General features: G+C 45.6%; 1 protein-coding gene across 2 annotated transcripts in view; it reads right to left on the minus strand.

Moving 5' to 3' along the window:
* LOC308298558 (ADAMTS-like protein 1) overlaps window positions 1–22,092 on the minus strand; it is a 252,161-nt gene extending 230,069 nt beyond the window's left edge. For both annotated transcript variants that reach the window (XM_080742197.1, XM_080742196.1), the window contains exon 1: window positions 21,956–22,092. In XM_080742197.1, the coding sequence (XP_080598323.1) occupies window positions 21,956–22,015 (60 nt within the window). In that variant the 5' untranslated portion in view covers window positions 22,016–22,092. The remainder of the gene's footprint in view (window positions 1–21,955) is intronic.
* Between the last annotated feature and the right edge of the window lie 1,594 nt (window positions 22,093–23,686).

Here is a 23,686-nt window from a genome sequence, read left to right on the forward strand (position 1 = left end):
CCCTTCTTTTCGGTCAACTTTCTATGTGTGCATTTCTCTTATACTGGCTGAGGTTAGCGTATACGTAGTGGTTCCTAGACTTTTTAGCTCAAGACCCAAAAGAGAAAGTCTGCCCAGGATATTCAGTAATTGGGTCTTATTGGTATCAAAATGAGAACATTATAATGGTGTGTAAAAAATATAATCTTAAAATTTCCCACGGACAAGGACGAGTCTTTGCCACGGACACATTTGACCGTGCACAGACATATTGATGACCCCCACTGGCAGTCACTAATGAAAAGCTGTCGTTATTATATGCCGGATAGTGCATTGACATTTTACAGTAAATCTTTAAACAAAATAAGTCTAGAATTAAATCAGGTAAACTGTGTATGTTTATAAAGATGCAAAAAAATCACATGCATACACCAAGCAAACATGCAGAGATAATGGCAAATTAGACAGACAGACAGATGCACAAACACACAGACAAGCGCACACTTTGTCGGAGCAGTCCAAAGGATGGTGGCGTGTTGGTGCATGAACCTCCCTGGGTTGCATTACAGACACGCATGGTTACACAGGTGAGAGAGGGTAGTTTTGGCACACATTTCTGAACGTCGTGAACCCACATCCTCCACTGTACCTTAAGGCAAGGTATCTCCCTGCCGTTGCGGCGTCGCACCTGCAAGCAACAGCTCCAGCTGAATCCTTAAAGGCCTGGTGTAATACGGTATGTGACCCCAAACAGGGGCGTCACAAGGGGGGGGGGGGGGGGGGAATATTGGGACTGAGTTACTAGGGCCCAAGGGGGAGAGCCTTGATTATTTTATACTTTAGCTATTGAAAAATAGCAGATATACAAGCTCACAGTGCGGCACCGAGTGCCGCACTGCAAGCATGTAGATCTGCTATATTTGAAAAGTCGTGAAAATGGGTGCAAATCTTTGAACATATGTATTTTTTTAAGCGAACATTTGTAACTCAAATTTTGCTTCTGGGGGGTCCCTGGAACGAAATATTTTGAGATGGGTGTCCGTGGCCAAATACATATAATTTTGGGGGTCCTTGACATGAAAAGGTTTGAGCACCACTGACATAGAAACATAGGTTTTTCCAAAAAACCTTAGAAGGATTTGAAATATTCAAAGACTTGCACAAATTTTCACGATTTTTTCTAAAATAGCAGATCTACAGGCTCACAACGCGGCACTCTTTGCCGCACCGTGAGCTTGTAAATATGCTATTTTAAAGCACAAAATAATGAGTTCCCAGTCTAAATGGGGTATTACCGTTAAACCCCCTCCCCCTATGAAGAACATTCATGGGAGGGCCGCAGTGAATCCTTGTACCCAGGGCCCAGAATTTGGTGCGACACCCCTGACCCCACACTCCATCCAGACCTGGGCGTATGATTGTTATTAGATCAGGTGGTTCCACACGATTTGACACCGTGTCAGAAGTGTGGGTGCAGCGCGGGAAGAAAACGAGACAATGATGAACCTCTCGGGTTATGGACTACTTCCAACACTTGCCAAGTTGAAACAGATGAAAGCAACGTCAAGCTGTAACACAAGAGATCTTGAGAGGCGTCCAGGAATGTTGTGTAGTAATCCGAGCAAACGTGAGCGTGATGTCTTATTCTGCACGAGATGTGACCAGTTTTTCTTTTCTTCACATGTCTTGCAATTTGAGCCCTGGGACATACCTCGGCGAGACTTTATTATTCGCTTTAGTGTCAAAGATAAATGATTAGGGCTTAAACTTGCATTTGCATTGTATGGTCCGTTATACTGTGTGTGTGTATGTATTAATTATGTCTTAGTGAGTGTTTTGTATCTCTCCATTAGTGAGTGCATCGTTCGTTCATTGCTACGTTATCCAGAATTCCTCTTTTGTGGATTGTGAACGTGGCCTTCTCATTTAAGCACTACCTTAAATAGCTATCCCGCTTTTTTTTTCGTTCTCTTCATTACCATCATTTGTCGGTCCCCGCCCCTCCCCCTTCAGGGCTGTACTATTTGGCAAGGCGCTCCTCTAGCTCTCTGTGATCATGTAATGATTTGCCCGTAACGATTACTTTTCCGTGCGATGACTGAGGGGTTTGTACCTGTCCCGTTGGGGGAGCCGCAGCCAGGACGCATTCCTGCTGTGCCCTCGTGCCAATCACTGTCAGTTTGAGCTCATCTCTCACACTAAAACGGCGTTCTTTCAACGACAACCTCCTGCCCCTTCTTTCTCACCTGTTCATGCACTCACACTCTCTCTCTCTCGGTCTTTCTCGGTCTCTCAGGCTATCTCTCAGTAAGAAACACACATGCTGAGTAAACATCTCTCATACTCTGAAACACACATGCGGGGATCGAGCAGACACACGCACACCAGGCACGTGCACACATAGATATCAAAGGGGGCTTGAGCCCCTGCCCTGGTCTGTAAAGTGCCCTCTCCAGACCATGAATGCAGTTTTTACTATGGTGAAAGAAATACAAATGTCCTCTTTCCATGCCATACCTGAAGGCAGCATTCAAGAGAATTGCCTTATGTTGAAAGAATTGCAATCTCTGTGTAGAAATCGCAGTATTGACTTGATTATGCTTACTTCAGTGTGGTATCTAGTACCGAAAATAGCCGACCTCCAAGCTCACAACGCGTCGTGACGCGTTGTGAGCTTGGAGGTCTGCTATTTTCTGTATTTTCGCGAAAGGGCCCTTTTGAGACATTTCAGCCCATGCCTCTCTAACATTCTCTGCACGTCCCTGATGCACACACACACACGCACACACAGTCTCCCAGAATTCCATTTTGTCAGTAAACATGTCCCTCTTTCTCTCCATCAATCAAACAAGTCTCGGAAGCTTATCTCTCATTCCTTCCCCCCTGATTCCTCCATTCTTCCTTCTTTCTTCATAAAGACAAATATCAGGCTGCCTTTCTATCGTAGATGAGGCTCTAATGGCCTGGAATGTTAGCCATGGTTATCAGATAGGAGGCAACCAGGGAGGAGGCCATGTTAAGTGGCAGTTTTTTTTTTCCTTCTTCTTTTTCCCAGCAGGGGACAGGGGTAATAATGATTACTTGGTTCTGGGGGATCTCCCGAGATCCAGTTTGGGGTCAAGTAAATTACAGGTTGCAGCCTTCTTTTGCTGTGCTTTGATTTCTGAAAACGATTCCAGATAATTAACCTGAACAACAGTCTTTTACCCTGAATGACATCAATCTGGGGTATAATTCATAGAAAAGCCCCCAAAAGTTGTGTGAGGCAAGCAACGTGCATTCCTATTCCTTCTTTGGCACTATCAAGGCTCTTGAGTTTTCCAAGCACGGGAGCCAGAGCTACAAAGCTCCTTGCTGAGGTGTACCACAGGGCTCCTACTGAGTGACGAGCCAGGTGCGCCATGGACGATTCAAACCACAGTCTCCACAGGCAGGTGACACATATTTTTGAAAAGCATGTCTGACTACGACAACCAGGATTTGTGGCCTACACAATGTCATTTTTCTACACCTTCCCTATCAGCTCCCAATGCGCCGCGATGTGACGCATTGTGAGCTTGCAGATCTGCTATTTTCAAACGATTTGTATACATTTGAAAACTTAAAATGGGATATTCTGCATAACTTTTACCACGTTTACTTTCGGTTCTTTAAAGGGGAAGACCACCCATTTTCAATATTTAACTGTGTCATTAATATACCTTAGAGGAGTTGTGTGGAAATGGGGTTTGTATTGTAAAGTACAACTTGATGACATCACACATTGTACTTTACAATACAAACCACAAAATCAATCCTCCAGTTCTAGGCAACACAGAAGGGGGGGAACTTTTTTTCTATTTCCACACAACTCCTCTAAGGTATATTAATGACATATTTCAATATTGAAAATGGGTGGTCTTCCTCTTTAAGTACATTTTGATGCCAATACTTTTGTACTATTACTCAAGTAAATTGAGTACTTTTTCCACCACTGGTGTGGAAGGTGGGCCGGGAAGCCTGCTGAAAGTCTACTGACAGCCAAACGTCACATGTCCTGGCCAAGAGTGGTGCAATTACATGCCAGCAAATACATGCAAATAATACCAAGTAGCTAATATATCAACTGAGCCACAATAATCTCATAAATCCATTGTCAGTTGACATAACTTTTTATAAAGATGTTATTAACTTCCTTTGCTTTAGTTCACACAGCATATTTCTTTGACACAACAGGCCCTTTTAGCTCTGTAATATGTTTTGACATGTGTCACTTTTCAGAGCACTCTGTGGATTCAGGGGGCGTTGAAGCACCCTGTCAGGACATTGCAACGTGTAAAGCTGATAAGGGCGCATGGAATACGGCAGTTTGGTCTTCACCTGTGACTGCACCGTGCCGCGTGGGGGCTGTTCTACTCATTCTGTCTGTCTGTCAGTCCATTTTTCTCTCATCGTTGAGCTCAGACGATCTAGGTTCCTAGAGCTGCCTACAGCTGTCCAAAAATCTGTGTTTTGATCCGGCGCTAACGCCGATATCTTGCCCCAACATCTAGACAATTTCACGGGCCACCTGGTCACCAACAATCCCAACTATTCCAGCTATGGCCGCCAGGTCACGTTGAGGTGGGAGTACGAAACCACGAGGAGGGAACAAAAGGCCTTGTTGTGGAAGGGAATCATGTCCCGCTTAGGGGTGGGACGATATGAAAATGTCACATCACGATTTTTGTGAGAAAAGAAATCGCGATTTTACGATATTATCGCGATAATCAAAATTCATTATCCTGGGGCGGAACATTTGCCAAAAGATAGCAGATCTACAAGCTCACAACGCGACGCGTTGTGAGCTTGTAGATCGGCTATTTTTTGGCAAAGACATTTGATAGAGAGTGAAAAAAAGACTGTATAAAGTACGTATATTATAAGTACCTTTTACCAGAGGGTTTAAGTGGTACCGGATATGCAGCTCGGCAAATAAAAGGTGAATTATTGATCCCAGTGCATGACGGAGGACGATTTCACGATAAATTAAATCTCCACGATACGATTATCGTGAGTGTTTTTGTTATCACGATAAACGATAATATCGTTTATCGTCCCATCCCTAGTCCCACCGAGGTGAAGGAGAAGGCGAGGGGATGAAGGGTGGGTGACAAGCTAAATGTCAAATGTAAAGTTCCAGGTCACGGTTGCCAAATATCTTTCAGGTGACGTGTACCTGTCAACAGTGAGGACAGGAGGAGAGGTGAAGAGTGATGATAGGAACTGGGCCCTGGCGACGGATATTCTATTAAAGCAAGCATGTCGCAAAGTTCCATGTTGGTGTGTGTGTGTGTGTGTGTGTGTGTGTGTACTGTGTGTGTGTGTGTGTGTGTGTGTGTGTGTGTGTGTGAGGGTGCTACTAATGCATTTCTCCCATCGAAACAGAATGAGGTGCCAGTGAGGATGATGTCACCGCGGCGAGGTATGCCAGGGACATGAATTCCACGGTGGCACTTCAAAAATGACACCAAACAGCGACAAAGGCCTTCAGCGCAGCAAGTGACCTACAAAAACCTGTAATCTACGACCGCACGTTTTGCCAAAGAAAGCGGTAATCATTTTTCAAAGGTCAAAACCGCAGAGGCTCTGAAACATGACACACCGTGTGACACTTGTGTCACGGTAAAAAGGGAAATATTCACGTTTGTATCAGTGCTGCATCTCGTCCGCTAAGACGCTTAATTCAGTGGATCTCAAAGTGGATTCCAGGAACTCTGTGGGTTCCTTTATGGGGGTCTAAATTGACCCATACAAGTCTCTAACTCTGGCAAAGGGTCCATTTGGTTCCATTTGTACACTGTCAGAGTTAAGGGAAGACCTTGAAATGTGAAAGTTTGAGAAACACCGGCCTAATTTATGCTCTGTAAATCGGTCTTCTTAACTCACTTCAGCAAAGACATCCTCACTTCACATAAATGCTAAATGTTCCAGTGGCAGAACGGGAGAAACAAAAACAACATCAGGCAGAAAAAGGAATGTTTATTTGTTTGGATAAACTCTGCGTCACCCTACATACTGTACATGTACAAATGTTGCATAAGTTATCGAGCTCTACAGTATACATCTACAAATGGATATACACTATATGTATTCAGTTGACATGTTCTGCAGTGTTACAGATCTCCCGAGATCACCGCTGCTTATAGGCTTCATAAAAGCTGTGTGTCTGCTTCCCACGGCCTGCTACCTGCCTGGGCCGCTCACGCACGCGCACGCACACACACACACACGTGTGCGCGCGCACACACGCTCAAACACGCACGCATGCACAGAATCACATGTTAAATCCACACAAATCACACGGAAAATATAACACAGATCAACACACTTATACAAATATACAGAACATTAAGCTGTGGATCCCATTTATACAGTACGCAGCACCGGCATGTGTGTGTGTGTGTGTGTGTGCGTGTGCACATACATGCACATATTATGTACATACGAAGCCGAACAAATTTCCCAGGCAACGGCTTCCTCCGAGGGGAGGCCTCGGCCTCTTTACAGGGGCCAGTTCGTCTGCTCAACGGGCCGCTACATCTGCACTCTGTCAGTGCTCACCCCAGAGTGTGTGCGAGTGTGCGTGCATGTGTGCATCTGGGCGCGCGTGTGTGTGTGTGTGTGTGTGTGTGTGTGTGTGTGTGTGTGTGTGTGTGTGTGTGTGTGTGTGTGTGTGTGTTTCAGAGAGGGCTCCATGGCCTAGGTAATCCCTGTGAGCTGCCTGGGAATGAGAAGACAGAGGAGACCTCTGCTCCCATGGTCACACACACACACACACACACACACACACACACACACACAGGTCACGAGATGCGGAGACATGCTAGCACACACCTCAGTCAGAGACCTGTTCAATAGTATTCAACCATTTTCAACCTGGTGTCCGTCCCTATTTTGGGCATTTATACAGCTTTGTCCAAAGTGCTTTACAATGTGCATTACATTCACCCATTCACACACACACACACACACACACACACACACACACACACACACACACACACACACACACACACACACACACACACACACACACACACACACACACACACACACACACACACACACACACACACACACACACACACACACACACACACACACACCTATGTTAGAGGAAACCATGCAAGGCACCATCCTGCTCATCAGGAGCAGTCAGGGGTTCAGTGTCTTGCTCAAGAACACTTGAACAGTGACTTGGACCGCTGGCGTAGCCCGGGCAGTCGCTCACCCAGGAGTCCACATCCAGTCATGTCAAAACTCGACTACTTTAACTCTCTCCTCACTGGCCTCCCGGTATGTGCACTTAAGGCTCTCCAATTGATCCAGAATGCCGCAGCACGATTGGTCTTCAACCAGCCAAAATGTTCACATGTCACACCCCTTCTCCGCTCCCTCCAATGGCTGCCCGCACACTGCGCACAGAGTACAAAACACTGATGCTGGCCTTCAAAGCATCCAAAGGTATGGCACCTCCATACCTTCAAAGCCTGATCGATCCCCATAACCCCACTCGTTCAATCAGATCAGCTAACACAGGGAAGCTGACAGAGTAAGCCTTGCAGAGCCATGAGGCCCATAGGGCAGGAGCCTATCTCCTGATTCTGTAGAGGCAGCTTCATGTACAAGTACACCCCCTGGACATGACGCTTACCCCCAATCCAACCCTTGATGCTGAGTGCCAAGCAGGGAGGCATTGGGTCCCATTTTCTCAGAGCCTTTGGTATGACCCGGCTGGGGTTCGAACCCCGACCTCCCAGTCTCAGGGCGGACAGTACGGACACTCTAACCACAAGAACAATGAGCTGGCAGAAAGCTGACAGAACTCTTGTTAAAAACCCCCATGACAAAAATCCACTCGTCCCAGACGTATATCTGTCTGTTTAAGCCAACTCTTCACTTTACTGTATGTTCTTTAGAAAATCTCCCAACGTAATAAAAGAATAATCGATCCAAATACACGTTTTGTTATTGTGTGCATTCATCCGTGTGTGTAATGTGTACACACACGTTCAACAGTGCACTATAGAAATGCCCTTGCAAATATACACACACATGCTGTAGGAAGGCAAACAACAGAGGTTGTGGCAATAGTCTGTATAGTGCTTGGCTGAGGCAGCGCGGGACAGGACTGTTTACCCAGAGCACATGTGGCCGAGCGCAGCGGGCACTTGGTGCAGTCGTGAGAGCGACCACAGCATGGTGGTCATTAGCGACGCAAACATTGACCCCGGCCAGGCGTGGAGAACCTGTCAGGGAGCCGCACCGCAGACACACTCCCTGCTAAGGATCCACCTCTTTCTGTCTGTTCTGGTGGGGATGGGACGATACGCGGTATTATCGTTTATCATGGTAAAAAAAAAACAATAATCGTATCGTGGAGGTTTCATTTATCGTGATATCGTCCTCTGTCATGCACTGGGATCAATTCACCTTTTGTTTGCAGAGCTGCATATCTGGTACCACTTAAACCCTCTATAATTAGTAAGGTACTTATAATATATGTACTTGATACAGTCTTTTTTTCACTCTCTATCAAATGTCTTTGCCAAAAAAATTCCGATCTACAAGCTCACAAGATCTGCTATTTTTTGGCAAATGTTCCGCCCCAGGATAATGGATTTTGATCATCGCGATAATATTGTAAAACATTATTTTGTCACAATAATCGTAATATGACATTTTCATATCGACCCATCCCTAGTCTGTACACATCTTTCTCTCTCTCTCTCTCCCTCTCACCAGCCTCCTCTCTGACAGAGACCCACAGAGACCTTAATCACTCTCTCCTCCCATGGATAGGGATGGAGCTCGAAAACAAGGGCCTGCTACGAACGAAATAACAACAGGGGAGACATTGACATTTTAAAATTTGAGAAACACTGGTCTATCCAACCCTCCTTCCACTCCTGCAGGTGACTCCCCCCTTCTGGTCTCCGGCCTCCCCCTGCTCTTTCCTCCAGAAATGCTGGACCTCCGTGTTGCCGCTAATGCATGCATCTCTGTTTGATCCTTCACGGTGGTAACCTCTCACACTCCTCCTCTCCACTGCTGCTCGGCCTCCACTCCTCTGTGCATGTCCCCCCATACAACTCTCTTCTCCTCTCACTCCATCCATATCCTTCTCCCTCTGGCACATCCTGCGTGTGTGCGTGTGTGTGTGTGTGTGTGTGTGTGTGTGTGCGCGCGCGTGCGTGTGTCCGCGTGTGAGTGTGTGTGTTGTTTTGCTGCCTTTGTCAGGACCAACAAGTTGTTGGTCCCTAAGGATGTCTCTCCCACAAGGATAGTACAACTAAAAAGGCATGGGCCTTGTTCTGGTCATTTTCATGGTTAAGTATAGTAGTAAAAGTCCAGAGTTCAAAATGTTCTTGAGTAAAAGACGTATAAAAGTGTGGCACAGACATTTAAAATAATACAATTATATATAAATTACTTTTGTTGTCTAGATATGAACTACTGCTGTATGTACATATCAGAAGTTGTCCATTGTCTAATGTCCCTACTGCTAACAAAAAAATGGTTAACCTACTTAACTCACTTAGCGCCGAGCGACTTTCGGGGCGACTAACTAATGATGGCGTTTAGTGCCGAGCGACTCGGAGCGACTTTTATATAAAAGCATTGTTTAAGCTTTTAATTTGGGTTGATAGACGGAGCGGAACGGTTAGCTTACCTTCGACTAGCATACAGATGAAAACCGTGAAAAAAAAGGATACGATTATGACGTCACCTTTAAGCCATAGCTTCCTGTTTACGTAGGCCTCTGTTAGCCGCTAGGCTCAATGCAAACCATCCGACCCTCACGTAGCTTCACTAGGTCGGATTTTGATTCGGAAACTTTCTGTGTGGCATCTATATACGTTCCGATGCCCATACCAATGGTGGTTTGAGACGATCAAGCACGAATTGAGCAGTATTGAGCTCAAATGGCGGCCCGCGGCCTGTCCATTGAATGTCAATGGAGAGCATGTCATTGTACCATCCTGTTATGTCATGAACCTTGTTTTTTATTCTGACTTAACATGGGACCATGGAAAGTCAATGGGCTATGGCTCACTCTAGTGGTCATCTTGTGGCATCTGCAGGCACGTGTACCTGTTTATGTAATGTGATTTTGGGGATTCAATATAGCTATTTCCTGGCGTTATAAGCGCAGATTCATATTGAAATCTGGCTCGCTCGGCGCTAAGTGAGTTAAAAAGATTGCTTAAACAACAAATTGCGACAGGATGCGTTATTGCGTTATCGTCTAGCTTCGCTGTTCGGTGGTATAGAGCTTGGTTATGTCCAAATCCAAAAAGCCCTCTCTTCCTTTATGTCCATGGCCTACTGATTGCTCAAATGTAATAATAATATATACCTATTTCCTCGCTGCCCACAAGGAGTGTGTGAGTAATTTGGGGTTAAGAGAGTCACACACCGGGGCGCCCGCTGGCCTGGTGGTCAAAGTGCATACCACATACTAGGCTATGATGCCTGCTGGCGTCGCCGGTTCGATTCCCGAACCGGACGACCTTTGCCGCATGTCATTCCCCATCTTTCTCCCCATTTCCTGTCAGTCTACTGTCCTATCAAATAAAGGCATAAAAAGCCCAAAAACAAATCTTAAAAAAAAAGAGAGTCACACATCGAAGTTGCTACCCTGGCCTGGAATCGAACCTGGGATAACCAGAGGCTCTGGTGGCTCTGGTTCCCCAGGCGGGCTCCCTAACCATTCAGCTATGCCGCCACCAAATGTGGTGAGAGTGAGCACTTCCTTCCGTTTGTGTCTCTCTGCGCAGTGAACTGTTTTTTCTATACGACACAGTTTTTTTTTGGTGATTAAGGCCAAGTTGACTATGTGTCATACCCAGAGGGAGAAATAAAGACTTTACATTGTATTCAAGTTTATTCTACTCCCAACTACCATTGTGCCACATGTGGTGCAGTGCTGGTCTTACCTGCTCATAAGTTTACTTTGAATCGTGCTTCTTTCTAGAGCCAGACCGATATCTCTGTCAGACTGATATGTTGGCAATTATTTGACTTTTTGACAACATCGGTATCTGCGATTATGTAGCCAATGTGTCCTGCTTTTTAATGATAGGCCAAATATTTCAGAAATTCAAGCTCGCAACGTGACATTTTGTGATATTGTAGGGCGTAAGAGTCAGTTTATGAACAAAGTGAATGAAGTTCAGAATATGTGTTTTTTTATCTATCAAAAGCTTGATTATAAGTTAAAACGCAGATTTGATCAAATCTGCGTTTTTCAAAGTGAACATTTGGAACTTTTGGCCAAAATATCTGTCAAAACAACAGGAATCGATGTTCTGGGATTATCCGGAAAAATCGGGATCAGACCCAAAGATCTGGCATCGCTCATGCTCTACAATTCCAATCCATATCGACACATCGCTCCTCCGCATACCTTGTCACCTCGTGTTTCCCAACACGCTCCTTCATCTCTCCAGTCCTGTAACTTGACTCAACAATTACCGAAAAGGATTGAGAATACTGTAACTATCTTCGTGAGAGGCATTTCGTCAGATGCTCCATTTCCCTCCCCTCCCTTGTTTCAAGCTCTGTATCCTCTCCCCCCCCCCCCCCTCCCCTCCAAACCTCTTCCTGATGACCTTCCTCCTACCCAGGGGTGTCGCACCAGATTCTGGGCCCTGGGTACAATGGGAACGCATTATTACTTTGTGCTTTAACTATTGAAAAATAGCAGATATACAAGCTCACAGCGCGGCACCGAGTGCCGCGCTGCGAGCTTGTAGATCTGCTATTTTTGAAAAATCGTGGACTGGAAATGTGTCTTTGAATATTTCAAATCCTTCTAAGGTTATTTTTTTAAAACCTATGTTTCTATGTCAGTGGTGCTCAAACCTTTTCATGTGAAGGACCCCCAAAATTATATGTATTTGGCCACGGACCCCCCATCTCAAAATATTTAGTTCCAGGGACCCCCCAGAAGCAAAATCTTTGTTACAAAATGTTCTCTTAAAAAATACATGTATTCAAAGATTTGCACACATTTTCATGACTTTGCAAAAATAGCTCGCAGCGCGGCACTGTGAGCTTGTATATCTGCTATTTATTTGTAGCATTCATAATGAAGGCCCCTCCACCTTGGGCCCTATAGTAACTCAGTCCCACTCCCCCCCCCCCCCCCCCCCCCCGTGACGCCCCTGCTCCAACCCCCTCCCCCCCCCCCTCCCTTCTTTCATCCCTCGCTCCTTCTCTCTTAAGTGCCCGTCTGACCTGGCTCCTACTACCGTACCTCCCCTCCCGGACAAACCCCACTGATAACGTTTCACAAAGACACGCTCACATTCTACCTGCTCTCCCCTCTAATTAGGCTGCAGGAGTCGGCCTATAGTTGCTGCTGTGGTCCCTCTCGTTATAGCTATACTACTCCCCTGGTCGCCGTAACCCTGCCCCGGGACAGACCCGATGGTCAGGTCCAGTCTAAAAGCGCAGACGGAACTCGGGGCTATTAGCCGCACACATGCTCCGACGCCAGAGCCAGAGCCTGATCCGGGGCTAGATGGCTTTGAGGCAGCGCTGTTTGCAAAGAAGAAATAACAATAAATGTGGAAGCCAGATGATGATGCACAAGGGGCCACCGCTGCATATAAAAAAAAATACAATACGGAATGGAGTCCAGGAACACACACCGGGATAAAACAACAACACTCAATCATGTTGATGTGGAGGACACAGGCTCTCACACACAAAAGAAAAACGAGGGCCCAAGACGTTTTCATCAGAGGAACTGGATGCCAAGAGGCTCGGCTTTCAAGCCCGGCCCGGAACCCGGCAAACAACAAATAAACCTCGCGATGAGGGAACAAGTACAAAAAGAAAAGAAAAGAAAAGGGAGGAACCAAGAGGGCAGCCACCTGCACATTCACAATGGGGAGAGAGCCCTCCTCAGTGACGGCCGGGTGTGAGAGAGCCACAGTGACTGTCTGTCGCAGAGGGCAGGAAGAAGGGGACCCTCTGTTGTAACAGTGCCCTCTGCTGGTCCTTATCAATGTGTGGCACTGGCAACCCACAATGCCAAACTCAGAGCAAGTATGGGAGGGGGGCGTCTTTCTAAACCAGGGACGTGCAGAGAATGTTACAGAGGCAGGGGCTGACATTTCTAAAAGGGCCTTTGTGTGAAAATATTGAAAATAGCAGACCTCCAAGCTCACAACGCGTCGTTGTGAGCTCGGAGGTCGGCTATTTTCGGTGCTTGATACCACACTGAACTAAGCATAATCAAGTCAATACTGGAGATGTAACGGCATGGGTTTCTACACAGAGAGGGCAATTCTTTCAACATAAGATGCTGCGTTCAAGTTCAGGAGAGTTTGGACAAGGCAATTCTCTTGAACGCTGCCTTCAGGTATGGCATGGAAAAAGGGGCATTTGCATTTATGGTCTGGAGAGGGGACTTGGAGGTCTATGTGTGCACGCGCCTGTTCTAAACAGTGTGGCACTATGAAACACTCTCATTTGTGTATAGAAAAACACACACACACACACACACACACACACACACACACACACACACACACACACACACACACACACACACACACACACACACACACACACACACACACACACACACACACACACACACACACACACACACACACACACACAAAAGTTCATTATGGGCTTGCTCTGAACAACATGCCCCTTTGCTTACAGTTTGGCGCGGTGCCGGCGCATGATTCCACAGAGCGGTGCCATTTACTGGCAATGCATGGGCTCCTTTGGGCACTCTGTCACGCCATGTTATTAGCACTCAGCATCAAGCTGTGGCAAGGCAAACAACACTATCAGGTTCCACTGCGTCTTGGAGGAGGAGGAGGAGGACGGTGAGGATCTCGTCGTTCGCCCCATTCTTGCGTCCTTCCGATCTTCACGTGGCTCGATCAGCCCGGATTCATCAGTTCCTGATGTGAGCTGAAAACGAGGATCGTGAGGTAATGACAAAAGCATTTGGTCTTGTCAGCCTCCATTTGTCTGCCGCCCCGGCTAGGAAAAAAGTGTCAGTCATCACTGGGTTTTCGCAAGACAATGTGGAAATGCCCATCGATACTCGAGAATGTTCCATCTCTAACACGACGGCACCATTTGAAAATATTAAGATAGCAGAGAGGGAATTGCCCCGGCCCTGCTAGCCGGCATGCCCACATTTACATATTCATTGATTCAAGGTGATTTCTCAGGTGATAGGATAGCCAGGTTGAAATTGTCACCACCAAGCATCCTTTAACAAACCTTTGGCTGGGTAAATCGTTGCAATTATCTTAGCTGTGGATTTGGATATGAGCATCAGCTAGGTTACAGTCAAACACTTCTATCAGCATATGTTGATGTAAAGAATTCTCCAATACATCTAATAGCCTAACATTTGCAAGGCACAGCTGGAATCCACTGAGTGGTGTACAGGATTCTTACACAGACTGTGACCCAATGAAAAGGGTGTGAAAGGAACTTCCTTTTGGCCCTGCTCTAAAGAAAAATGACTGGTGTGCGACTGTGCGGATGTCCAGGGCCAGCAGAGGGGCATCATAGCATACCTGCACCTAAGGGACTTACAACAAGGAATGTTGGCCACTGTGCCAAGAATATCAATGAGATTTAAAAAAATATATAGGCTACACTATATCGTCGTTGTCGGGTGGAAACCTTGTACAATATGTCCAAAACCATTCGTTTTGCATTTATCATTTTAAAAACGATTTAAACTAGTGAAAAAAGCCGATCTACAAGCAGACAATGCGAGGCGTTGTGTGCTTAATAAACTGTGTTCCAGTGTAGTTATTAGTCACACGCTCTTGTTTTTCATTGGTTAAATACTTAAACCACACAGACAGGAGGACATAACCGATTTCAACCTGGTGTCCCTATGGCGAAAATAGCAGGTCTACAAGCTCACAATGTGTGACGTTGCAAAGCTTGTAGATCAGATCTGATATGTGACACGGTCGTATCACAGTATGAAATAGGGATTAAGTAATTAGAGGATGACCAATGGCATTCATTTAGAGGTCAGATATGGAGACAATAGACATTAAAGGAGTAGTTCACTCCCAAAAACTAAAACATATCCATGAATTCAAGTCTCCATCGGGTGAGTAATCAATAGGAAAAAAAAGTAATTTTGGGGGTGAACTACTCCTTTAATAGATTTAGATCGATAGATATAGATAAATAGATAGATTATACACATATCACACACATCACACACACAAATGCAGAATTTGTAATCATGCACACACACACACACACACACACACACACACACACACACACACACACACACACACACACACACACACACACACACACACACACACACACACACACACACACACACACACACACACACACACACACACACACACACACACACACACACACACACGGTTTCAGTCCCCCCCAGATCAGCGCCAGATGGGAACAATGAGATGAGTATGAGAGTTGTAGCAGTGTAACTGAAAACACTCGCTCTTGTTAACGCACTCCAAGAACTGGCTCCGTGCATCCATCACTGGCCAGATGTTCTCTGAGTGAAGACCCTCTCCTTCGCCCTCTCTCTCTCGAGTGGGACCGACTTTTCCTCTCAAAGTTAATTCACTTCCCATTCCACTTGTGTCCACAACAAAGGGGCTCGTGAAAGCTAATTGGGTCGTTTGAGGTCTTTCTGATCAAACAAGCAGGGGGGGTATGGAGGAGGAGGGGCTTTATATCCGAACGTGGGGGAAGTTGCTGACTGACTGAGCGTTGACTTGGGGACCGTTTGTGCGCTGCAAACCCTACTTGACCCCTGGCCTGGACCACCCTCCTTCTCTGAATACCTCAGGATGGAGATGGAGGACTCAGACTAGGGATGGGACGATATGCAATATTATCGTTTATCGTGATAAAAAACACATACAATCATCGTATCGGGGACATTTCATTTATCGTGATATCGTCCTCCGTAACGGAATGGGATCAATTCTCCTTTTATTTGCCAAGCTGCATATCCGGTACCACTTGAACCATCTATAAAATTGGTAAAAGGTACTTATATACGTACTTGATAGTCTTTTTTTTACTCTCAAATGTCTTTGCCAAAAAATAGCCGATCTACAAGCTCACAACGCGTCGCGATGCGACGCATTGTGAGCTTGTAGATCTGCTATTTTTTGGCAAATGTTCTGCCCCAAGATAATAGATTTTGATTATCGCGATAATATTGTAAATCACGATTTATTTTGTCACAATAATCGTGATATGAAATTTTAATATCATCCCATCCCTAACTCAGACCATAGAATTCGAGTAACTCTTTCCTAATTCAACATCAAATCACGGTTGGGAAATGAACGGCGAGGTGTGTGCAGACCATCATCAAAACTGTCCATAATCAAAGCCGACACACAAAAACAAAAGCACTAGATTTGATCTAAATGCCTTTTGAGGGTGCAGCCTCCTCCGCTGGAGCGCACAGCCTCCCTGAACATCAGCTGGTTTTAAAGGAGAAAACGTTTAGTTTTTGGTGCACACACACACACACACACACACACACACAGGCCACAGGAGTGGATCGAGAGCGACCTGAACTTCCACAAATCACATGTGGTCACCTTGTGGCCATGCAGAGCACACAAATCACACTGACTCACCGTAACCTCCAACAACAACCACATGCACACCAATGACCACGGCATCCCATCCCACTCAAACAGAAAGTAACAGTCGTGCAGAGCAAACAGATGTTATAACAACGAACAATGATGGATAACGATGGACAGAAGTCGGAGAAACGCTCTTGCGTCGCGAAGGTCTGAAGACTTTGTTCCTCGGCTATCTGAGGCATAGTTCCTCTGGGTCAATTTGGTGTGTGCGTGTGTGTGAGTGTTATGGTGCGTGTGTGTGTGTGTGTGTGTGTGTGTCTGTGCGTGCGTGTGTGTGTGTGTGTGTCTGTGCGTGCGTGCGTGCGTGCGTGCGTGCGTGCGTGCGTGCGTGCGTGCGTGCGTGCGTGCGTGCGTGCGTGCGTGTGTGTGTGTGTGTGTGTGTGCAGGCGTGTGTGCAGGCGTGTGTTCAAGCAGGCGTGCATTTTGTGTTTGTGTCCAAGACAGACAGACAGTAAATGTTCACTGCTGACTCAAGGGGCCTCGGGGGGAAAGTGGTGCTCTAGTGTCAATCACAAACTGCTGGTCACCATTTGAGCTAAGCCAAGAGAGACCTGATTCAATCACTCAATTTTACAGAGGCAGAGGCAATCAAACCATTAGAAATTGTAGAAAACCAGAAGCTGTGATTGTGTGTGTGTGTGTGTGTGTGTGTGTGTGTGTGTGTGTGTGTGTGTGTGTGTGTGTGTGTGTGTGTGTGTGTGTGTGTGTGTGCGCCCAGCCGCCCACGCGTGCGTAAGCGAGTGAGAGAGAGAGCATGCCAGTGGGCTAGAAAGAGAGAGTGAAAGACTGCTGCATGTGCATGTGTATCCGTGTGCACTACACACACACACACACATGCCTGTCTTTTGAAAAGAAAAGAAGAAAAAAAAGATCTTGGAAATGAAACGGCTAATCAAGATAAGTACAGTCATTTACGAGGCACTTTCATCAGACACAACTTTCAGTTAACATATTGGCCTGTACAGGAATTAAACCCACATTGCTCGCGGGTGCCAACGGCATGTTCCAACCATTTGAACCATGGGACTGACTCACTGACCATATGACTGCTTTCTCTAATACTCTTCAGAAGAATTGTGACTGTTTTACGGAGCTTCAATCACAGGAGGGGGGGTGATGACCCGGGGTCATTTTAGCCTTTTTCTACATAGAAAACAAAGGTTTGTGTAAAGTGTAGTGGTCACGGAGTCTAGAGTAGACCCTCACACATGTGCTCCTGCATGGCCTGGGATAGAAATCCTACATGTTATACGCATCTTGCGATGCCATCTCTAATTTTTTCTCCTGTTACTGTGTGCGCATCTCCCTCTCACCAGTTCCCCCCTCCCCACGTACACACGTCATAAAACATTGTTCCTACTAGGGATGGGACCATAATCGTTATCGTTTAACGTGATAAAAAAACACTCACAAATCACAATAATTGTATCGTGGAGATTTACATTTATCGTGAAATTATCCTCCATCATGCACTGAGATTAATTCACCTTTTATTTGCCGAGCTGCATATTCGGTACCATTTAAACCCTCTAAAATTGGTAAAACAGACCTGGAAATAACATACTTGATACACTCTTTTTTTCACTCTCTACCAGATCTCTTTGAAAATAATTGGCACATCTACGCGTTGTGAGCTTGTAGATCTGCTATTTTTTGGCAAATGTTCCGCCCCAGGATAATGGGGGTATTTTGATTATCGCGATAATATCGCAAATCCTAATATTTTTGGTGACATAATCGTGACATTAATTTTTCATATCGTCCCATCCCTAGTTCCTACTACAACAACATTTGTGGAAGGTTTCCAGTAAAACACATCTCAGTCAGGTATCAATATTTGCACCGGTGGTGCTTAATCTTTCGTATTTCTCGCATGCCTGAACTGTGGGAGTAAACAAACCAGAGGTGCAGCCAGAGTTGCAAAACCTATCGAGAAGCGTGTCTCTCTCTCTGACACCGACAAAACACTGTCTGATTAGAGCGTTGATGACAAGCTGAGCTGAGTCTGTGAGGTTGGTGGCCAGCCAGAGTGTTTCAGCACCAGATCACCTTGAAGTTCCATTAGTTAGCACCTGTCCCGGTCGTTTAAAAACTCTGGCAGTGGGCAGTGGCATCCAAGTCCCACTGTTATATAGTCGGGGGCGTTAGGAAGATAACATGGTCCTTTCGTGCTAATTACACTAAAAGCGCCAAATTTTGCACAGATGTAGCCCAGGGCATGCTCTAATGATTTAGCTAGGGTGCCCGAGTCGGCGACCTTCGGGGTCGCCACAGCGGCCAAATCAAGTTGGGCTCCCATCGACTTTCTATACAGGAGGAAAATACCCAGAAACAAATCTGCTTTAAGTAGGATGTGCGGGGTCTAACTAGGGGTTTGTCATGATGCTGAATCCATTGCAAGTATTTGTTTTGCACAAAAAACATTCCTTGGGCTATAAATGGCCCCAGAAAACGATGAAGTGATGAGTCATCACTTTTCACAGTTTTGTGGGCGTTTTCTTGTGTGTGTTTTCGTGTGTGTGTGTGTGTGTGTGTGTGTGTGTGTGTGTGTGTGTGTGTGTGTGTGTGTGTGTGTGTGTGTGTGTGTGTGTGTGTGTGTGTGTGTGTGTGTGTGTGTGTGTGTGTGCGCGCGCGTGCGTAAATGCATGTCTTAAGAAAGACACCTTTAAAGAGCTCACATGTTTAACAATGCAATTAATAATCATGATCATGTATTGATCTCTATGGAAGCAAATCAATGACCAATAAATAACCCACCATGACCTCTGACAGGGTGACCCACAGTCTTTCCCAGTATAAATGTAAATGGTACATTTATATAGCTCCTGTATCCAAAGCACTTTATATATAGTGCATTACATTCACCCATTCACACACACACACACACATAATATACGCCAAGGTGAAATCATGAAAGTACATTCGGGGGCAATTAGGGGTTCAGTGTCTTGCTTGAGGACACTTCGACACCAACTCTGGGGGAGCCCGGGATCGAACTGGGAACCTTCCGGGTTGCCAAGTGGCCACTGCCGCCCTGTACAGCAGGGGTTCCCAAACCTTTTTGTCTCAGGGCACCCCATAAATATTTTTTTTTAATCCGAGGCACCCGTACATTATAATTTTCACTCCCAGCACCTTATATTTATAGCATATCGTCGTTGTCGGGTGGAAACCTTTTATGTCCAAAAACGAAAAATAAGCAGTGTTTTGTATTTATCATCTATAAAATGTACTAAACTAGTGAAAACAGCAGATCTACAAGCACACTTGTAGATCGGCTGTTTTCACTAGTTTTGTGCGACAGTCTTGTATGATGAAGCAGGGCTTTGCTTAACCAAATGACGTACACATTCGAAACTTGGAGATACGAGGTTTCTGCCGGACAGTGGACTGCCGTCGCGGCACCCCAGGGTGCCCCCTCACCCACTTTGAAAACCCCTGCTGTACAGTATAGAGCATCGCAGCGGAAGTGGTTTACTGGTGCCACTTAAAATCTCCCATTAATTTTCCCCATAGACTTTTACAAAAATATTTATAACAATTATGTTAAGCCCAGAACCAAGCCATCCAGGATTGCAGTGAATCATGACCATACAATCCTTTGATCCTATGTGAAAACATATTTTAATATTACATTATTTGATATGCTACATTTAATAACTACCCTTTGTTTAGCGATTTTCAAAATGTTCTTTTCATAGAAACAAAGGTTTCATGTTCATGATTCACTGCAATCCTGGATGGCTTGGTTCTAGGCTTAACATAATTGTTATAAATATTTTTGTAAACGTCTATGGGGGAAATGAATGGGAGATTTTAAAGTGGCACCAGTAAACCACTTACGCTGCGATGCTCTATTACAATGAAGTTGGGGGGAGTATCCAACGCAAGCCAGACAGAAACTGATAACTCCTGAAATAGCCTAATGTTGCTTCTGTGACACTGTTCATTACATTGTAACTAAATCACCAGGGCTCTCATCTAGGCCAGTTCAGGTTCAATCTCTCTCTCTCTCTCTCTCTCTCTCTCTCTCTCTCCCTCCCTCCCTCCCCTGCAGAATCCTCTGCCTCTTGTCCATCATCATCCATGGGACCTGCTCCAAACTCTGTTGCTGTCTATTGGCCACCTAATCCTCATGCTCACAGACAGTCCTAGTGTGCAATAATCTTCTTGGAACTACATGGACATCGCATCTGATACTGGTGGTGATAGAATATACTTTCCTACAGGTCTATTTATTCACAGAGTACACATATTATATTAACTCATATCAGACCAGTGCAAGAAGTTGTGTCTAGTGTCAGAGTATTTGCCAGACCCATGAAATGGGTAGGCCTACATAAGCAAATGTCTGTCCGGGTTTTCTATATAAAGGGTATATATGATGATGACATGATGATGACATGCCTACAAAAGGCATGATGTCATAAATGATGATGACAGACAGGGGGTCTGGCACAACCAGGTTGACCTGGTCTAGTTTTTTATCTCCCTACTCTTATGTGTGTTTTCATGCTTTACTGCAGATGGTGCAAAAAAAACAAAAAAACAAAGACATCTGAATTTTTACTTGCTGTATGAATGAAGGTTTATCTTATCTTAAACTGTGTGTGCCATGGTGTTGGCCAACGATAAAAAGCAAACAATCGTCAATCATTGTGTGTCATGTAAAAAAAGGTGTCACTGCAAGACAAAGGATAACCTAATTTGAGAGCCAACAGGTGGTAGATTTCTTTCCACCGTGATACTGCTGAACAGAATAACACACAGACAGTGGATGTTTTTTTTTTTTTACCCCTGTTGTTTCATTTAGTATAATCCATGTAGCCTAAATGTCAACTTTCCCAACACATACAGTATGTCTCAAATCTGAAATAAATGACGCTTCTGTCATGTTCTTATGGGTGTAGGCTAGTGCAAGTGGTTCTCAAAGTGGATTCAGGGATTCTGTGGGTTCCTTTGGGGGGGGGGGGGGTCTAAATTGACCCATACAAGTCTGTAACTCTGACAGTGTACAAATGGAACCAAATTAACCCATTTGTATACTGTCAGAGTTAAGGGGAGACCTTGACATTTGAAAGTTTGAGAAACACTGTCCAAAGGTGTGTGTGTGTGTGTGTGTGTGTGTGTGTGTGTGTGTGTGCTGCGTGCGTGCGTGCGTGCGTGCAGAGAGAGAGAGAGCGAGAGAGAGAGAGAGAGAGAGAGAGAGACGCAGGCTGCTGATAATTGCTGATAAGTAGGATAAAGTAAAAGTTGCGTTGATAATATGCACGAAAAACGCCTACCTTCACACAGACAGCGAGAAGAGCAAGTCCAGCGGTCCAGAGGAACAAAGGTCGTGTCATCTCCAGAGTTGTCACCGTCCTCCTCCTCCGATGCAAGGGAGAACACAGCTAGTGGGTCCACTGTCTCCAGACACAGCTCCCAGTCCCACTCAGTCAGTCACACGGGGACAAGCAAGCAGAAGCAGGTCTGCTATTCTGGCTGCTGCCGCGCGTCTCTCTCTCACACTGTCAGCCCCTTATTGCAGCAACGGGGGAGGAGGTGGGGTAGTAGTATATAAAAGAATGCTTGAGAGACGGCATGACACTTTCACGGTCGCTTCCAGATATGCTGTGCCCCCGCAAACACGTTGTTGCTAAATTTATGTTGTTGCATACCAGCCGCGCGTCGGGGAAAAGAGGGCTCACCCACCTTACATTCTTAAAGGAACACTCCGCTGCTCTTCTTGCTCAAGCATGCAATGCAGCGCACGCTGGTTTGTGCGCGCTGTGCCTCGCAGTCAGAAGAGATGTGGCACACACTGATGGAACTTAACCGAACTTGGAAGTTGTAGTCTAGGGTTCTAGTAGCTCTGGTCCATCGCTTTCACCTCCCGCATTGCTCCCGGTGAAGCTCTGACAGACCCGTCGGGAAACGCATGGACTCGAGATTGTCGGCCCCGCCGAGCGCTCAATACTAGTGAAAATAAACAAAACCGTTTCACTACTCACCAAACCAAAGGTAGTTTTGCGTTGTTGAAAGTCTATTCTCCGCGGTGGTGAACCCCTCAGCACCCCACCTACTCTGTAAAATACATTATTTTTGTCATGAAATAAAACGCACACACCTCAGGCCACCTAGCGGCCACCGCAGATACAATGGTTCACAACCCAGAAATAAGCGGCGGTCGAGTTGGATGCACTTTATTTCATGCCAAAAATAATGTATTTTACAGAGTAGGTGGGGTGCTGAGGGGTTCACCACCGCGGAGAATAGACTTTCAACAGCGCAAAACGACCTTTGGTTTGGTGAGTAGTGAAACGGTTTTGTTTATTTTCACTAGTATTGAGCGCTCGGCGGGGCCGACAATCTCGAGTCCATGCGTTTCCCGACGGGTCTGTCAGAGCTTCACCGGGAGCAATGCGGGAGGTGAAAGCGATGGACCAGAGCTAGGGTTCTAGGCTATTTCCCTCTCGACACCTACACACTCAGTCTAGCACACTTCTCTCCACATATAGACCTAAATATGAACGTTGTTGTGCAGATAACCGTGTTTTTGTGTTGTATTTCGATGGGGGTTGTGTTCCATTTTAGAGGGATTATCTTCCCGAGGTGATAACTGAACCAGAAAATCCATCAACAAAGGTCAAGTGCTTGGCCTTGCCTGACTGGAGTAGTAGGGATTTACTGTATGTGTGAGTGCCTAGTTATTGACCAGCACCAGACCAGATAAATAAAGTATGTTCAGCTGTAGCAAATTCTCCGCTAATGACAACAAGGAACAGCTCATTTTCTTCTCTTTTTTTATTTAAAGGTTTAGAAACCTCTCCAATGAGTCATTGGTTCTTCTCACACTTTTTCATGTCAAATTGACACTTATTAGCTCACAGACCCATTTAAATATACATGCCAGCCATTGCCAGGGACCCCCATACGAGAAGATTTGTACAGCTCTAGCAGTGATTCTCAACCATTTCAATTTCCCAGTTTGACATGCATTATAGGCTACGGACCCCCATTTAATGGTATTTCTA

Source organism: Nannobrachium achirus (genome assembly GCF_963921795.1).
Source record: "Nannobrachium achirus genome assembly, chromosome: 14".
Classification (NCBI taxonomy): Eukaryota; Metazoa; Chordata; class Actinopteri; order Myctophiformes; family Myctophidae; genus Nannobrachium; species Nannobrachium achirus.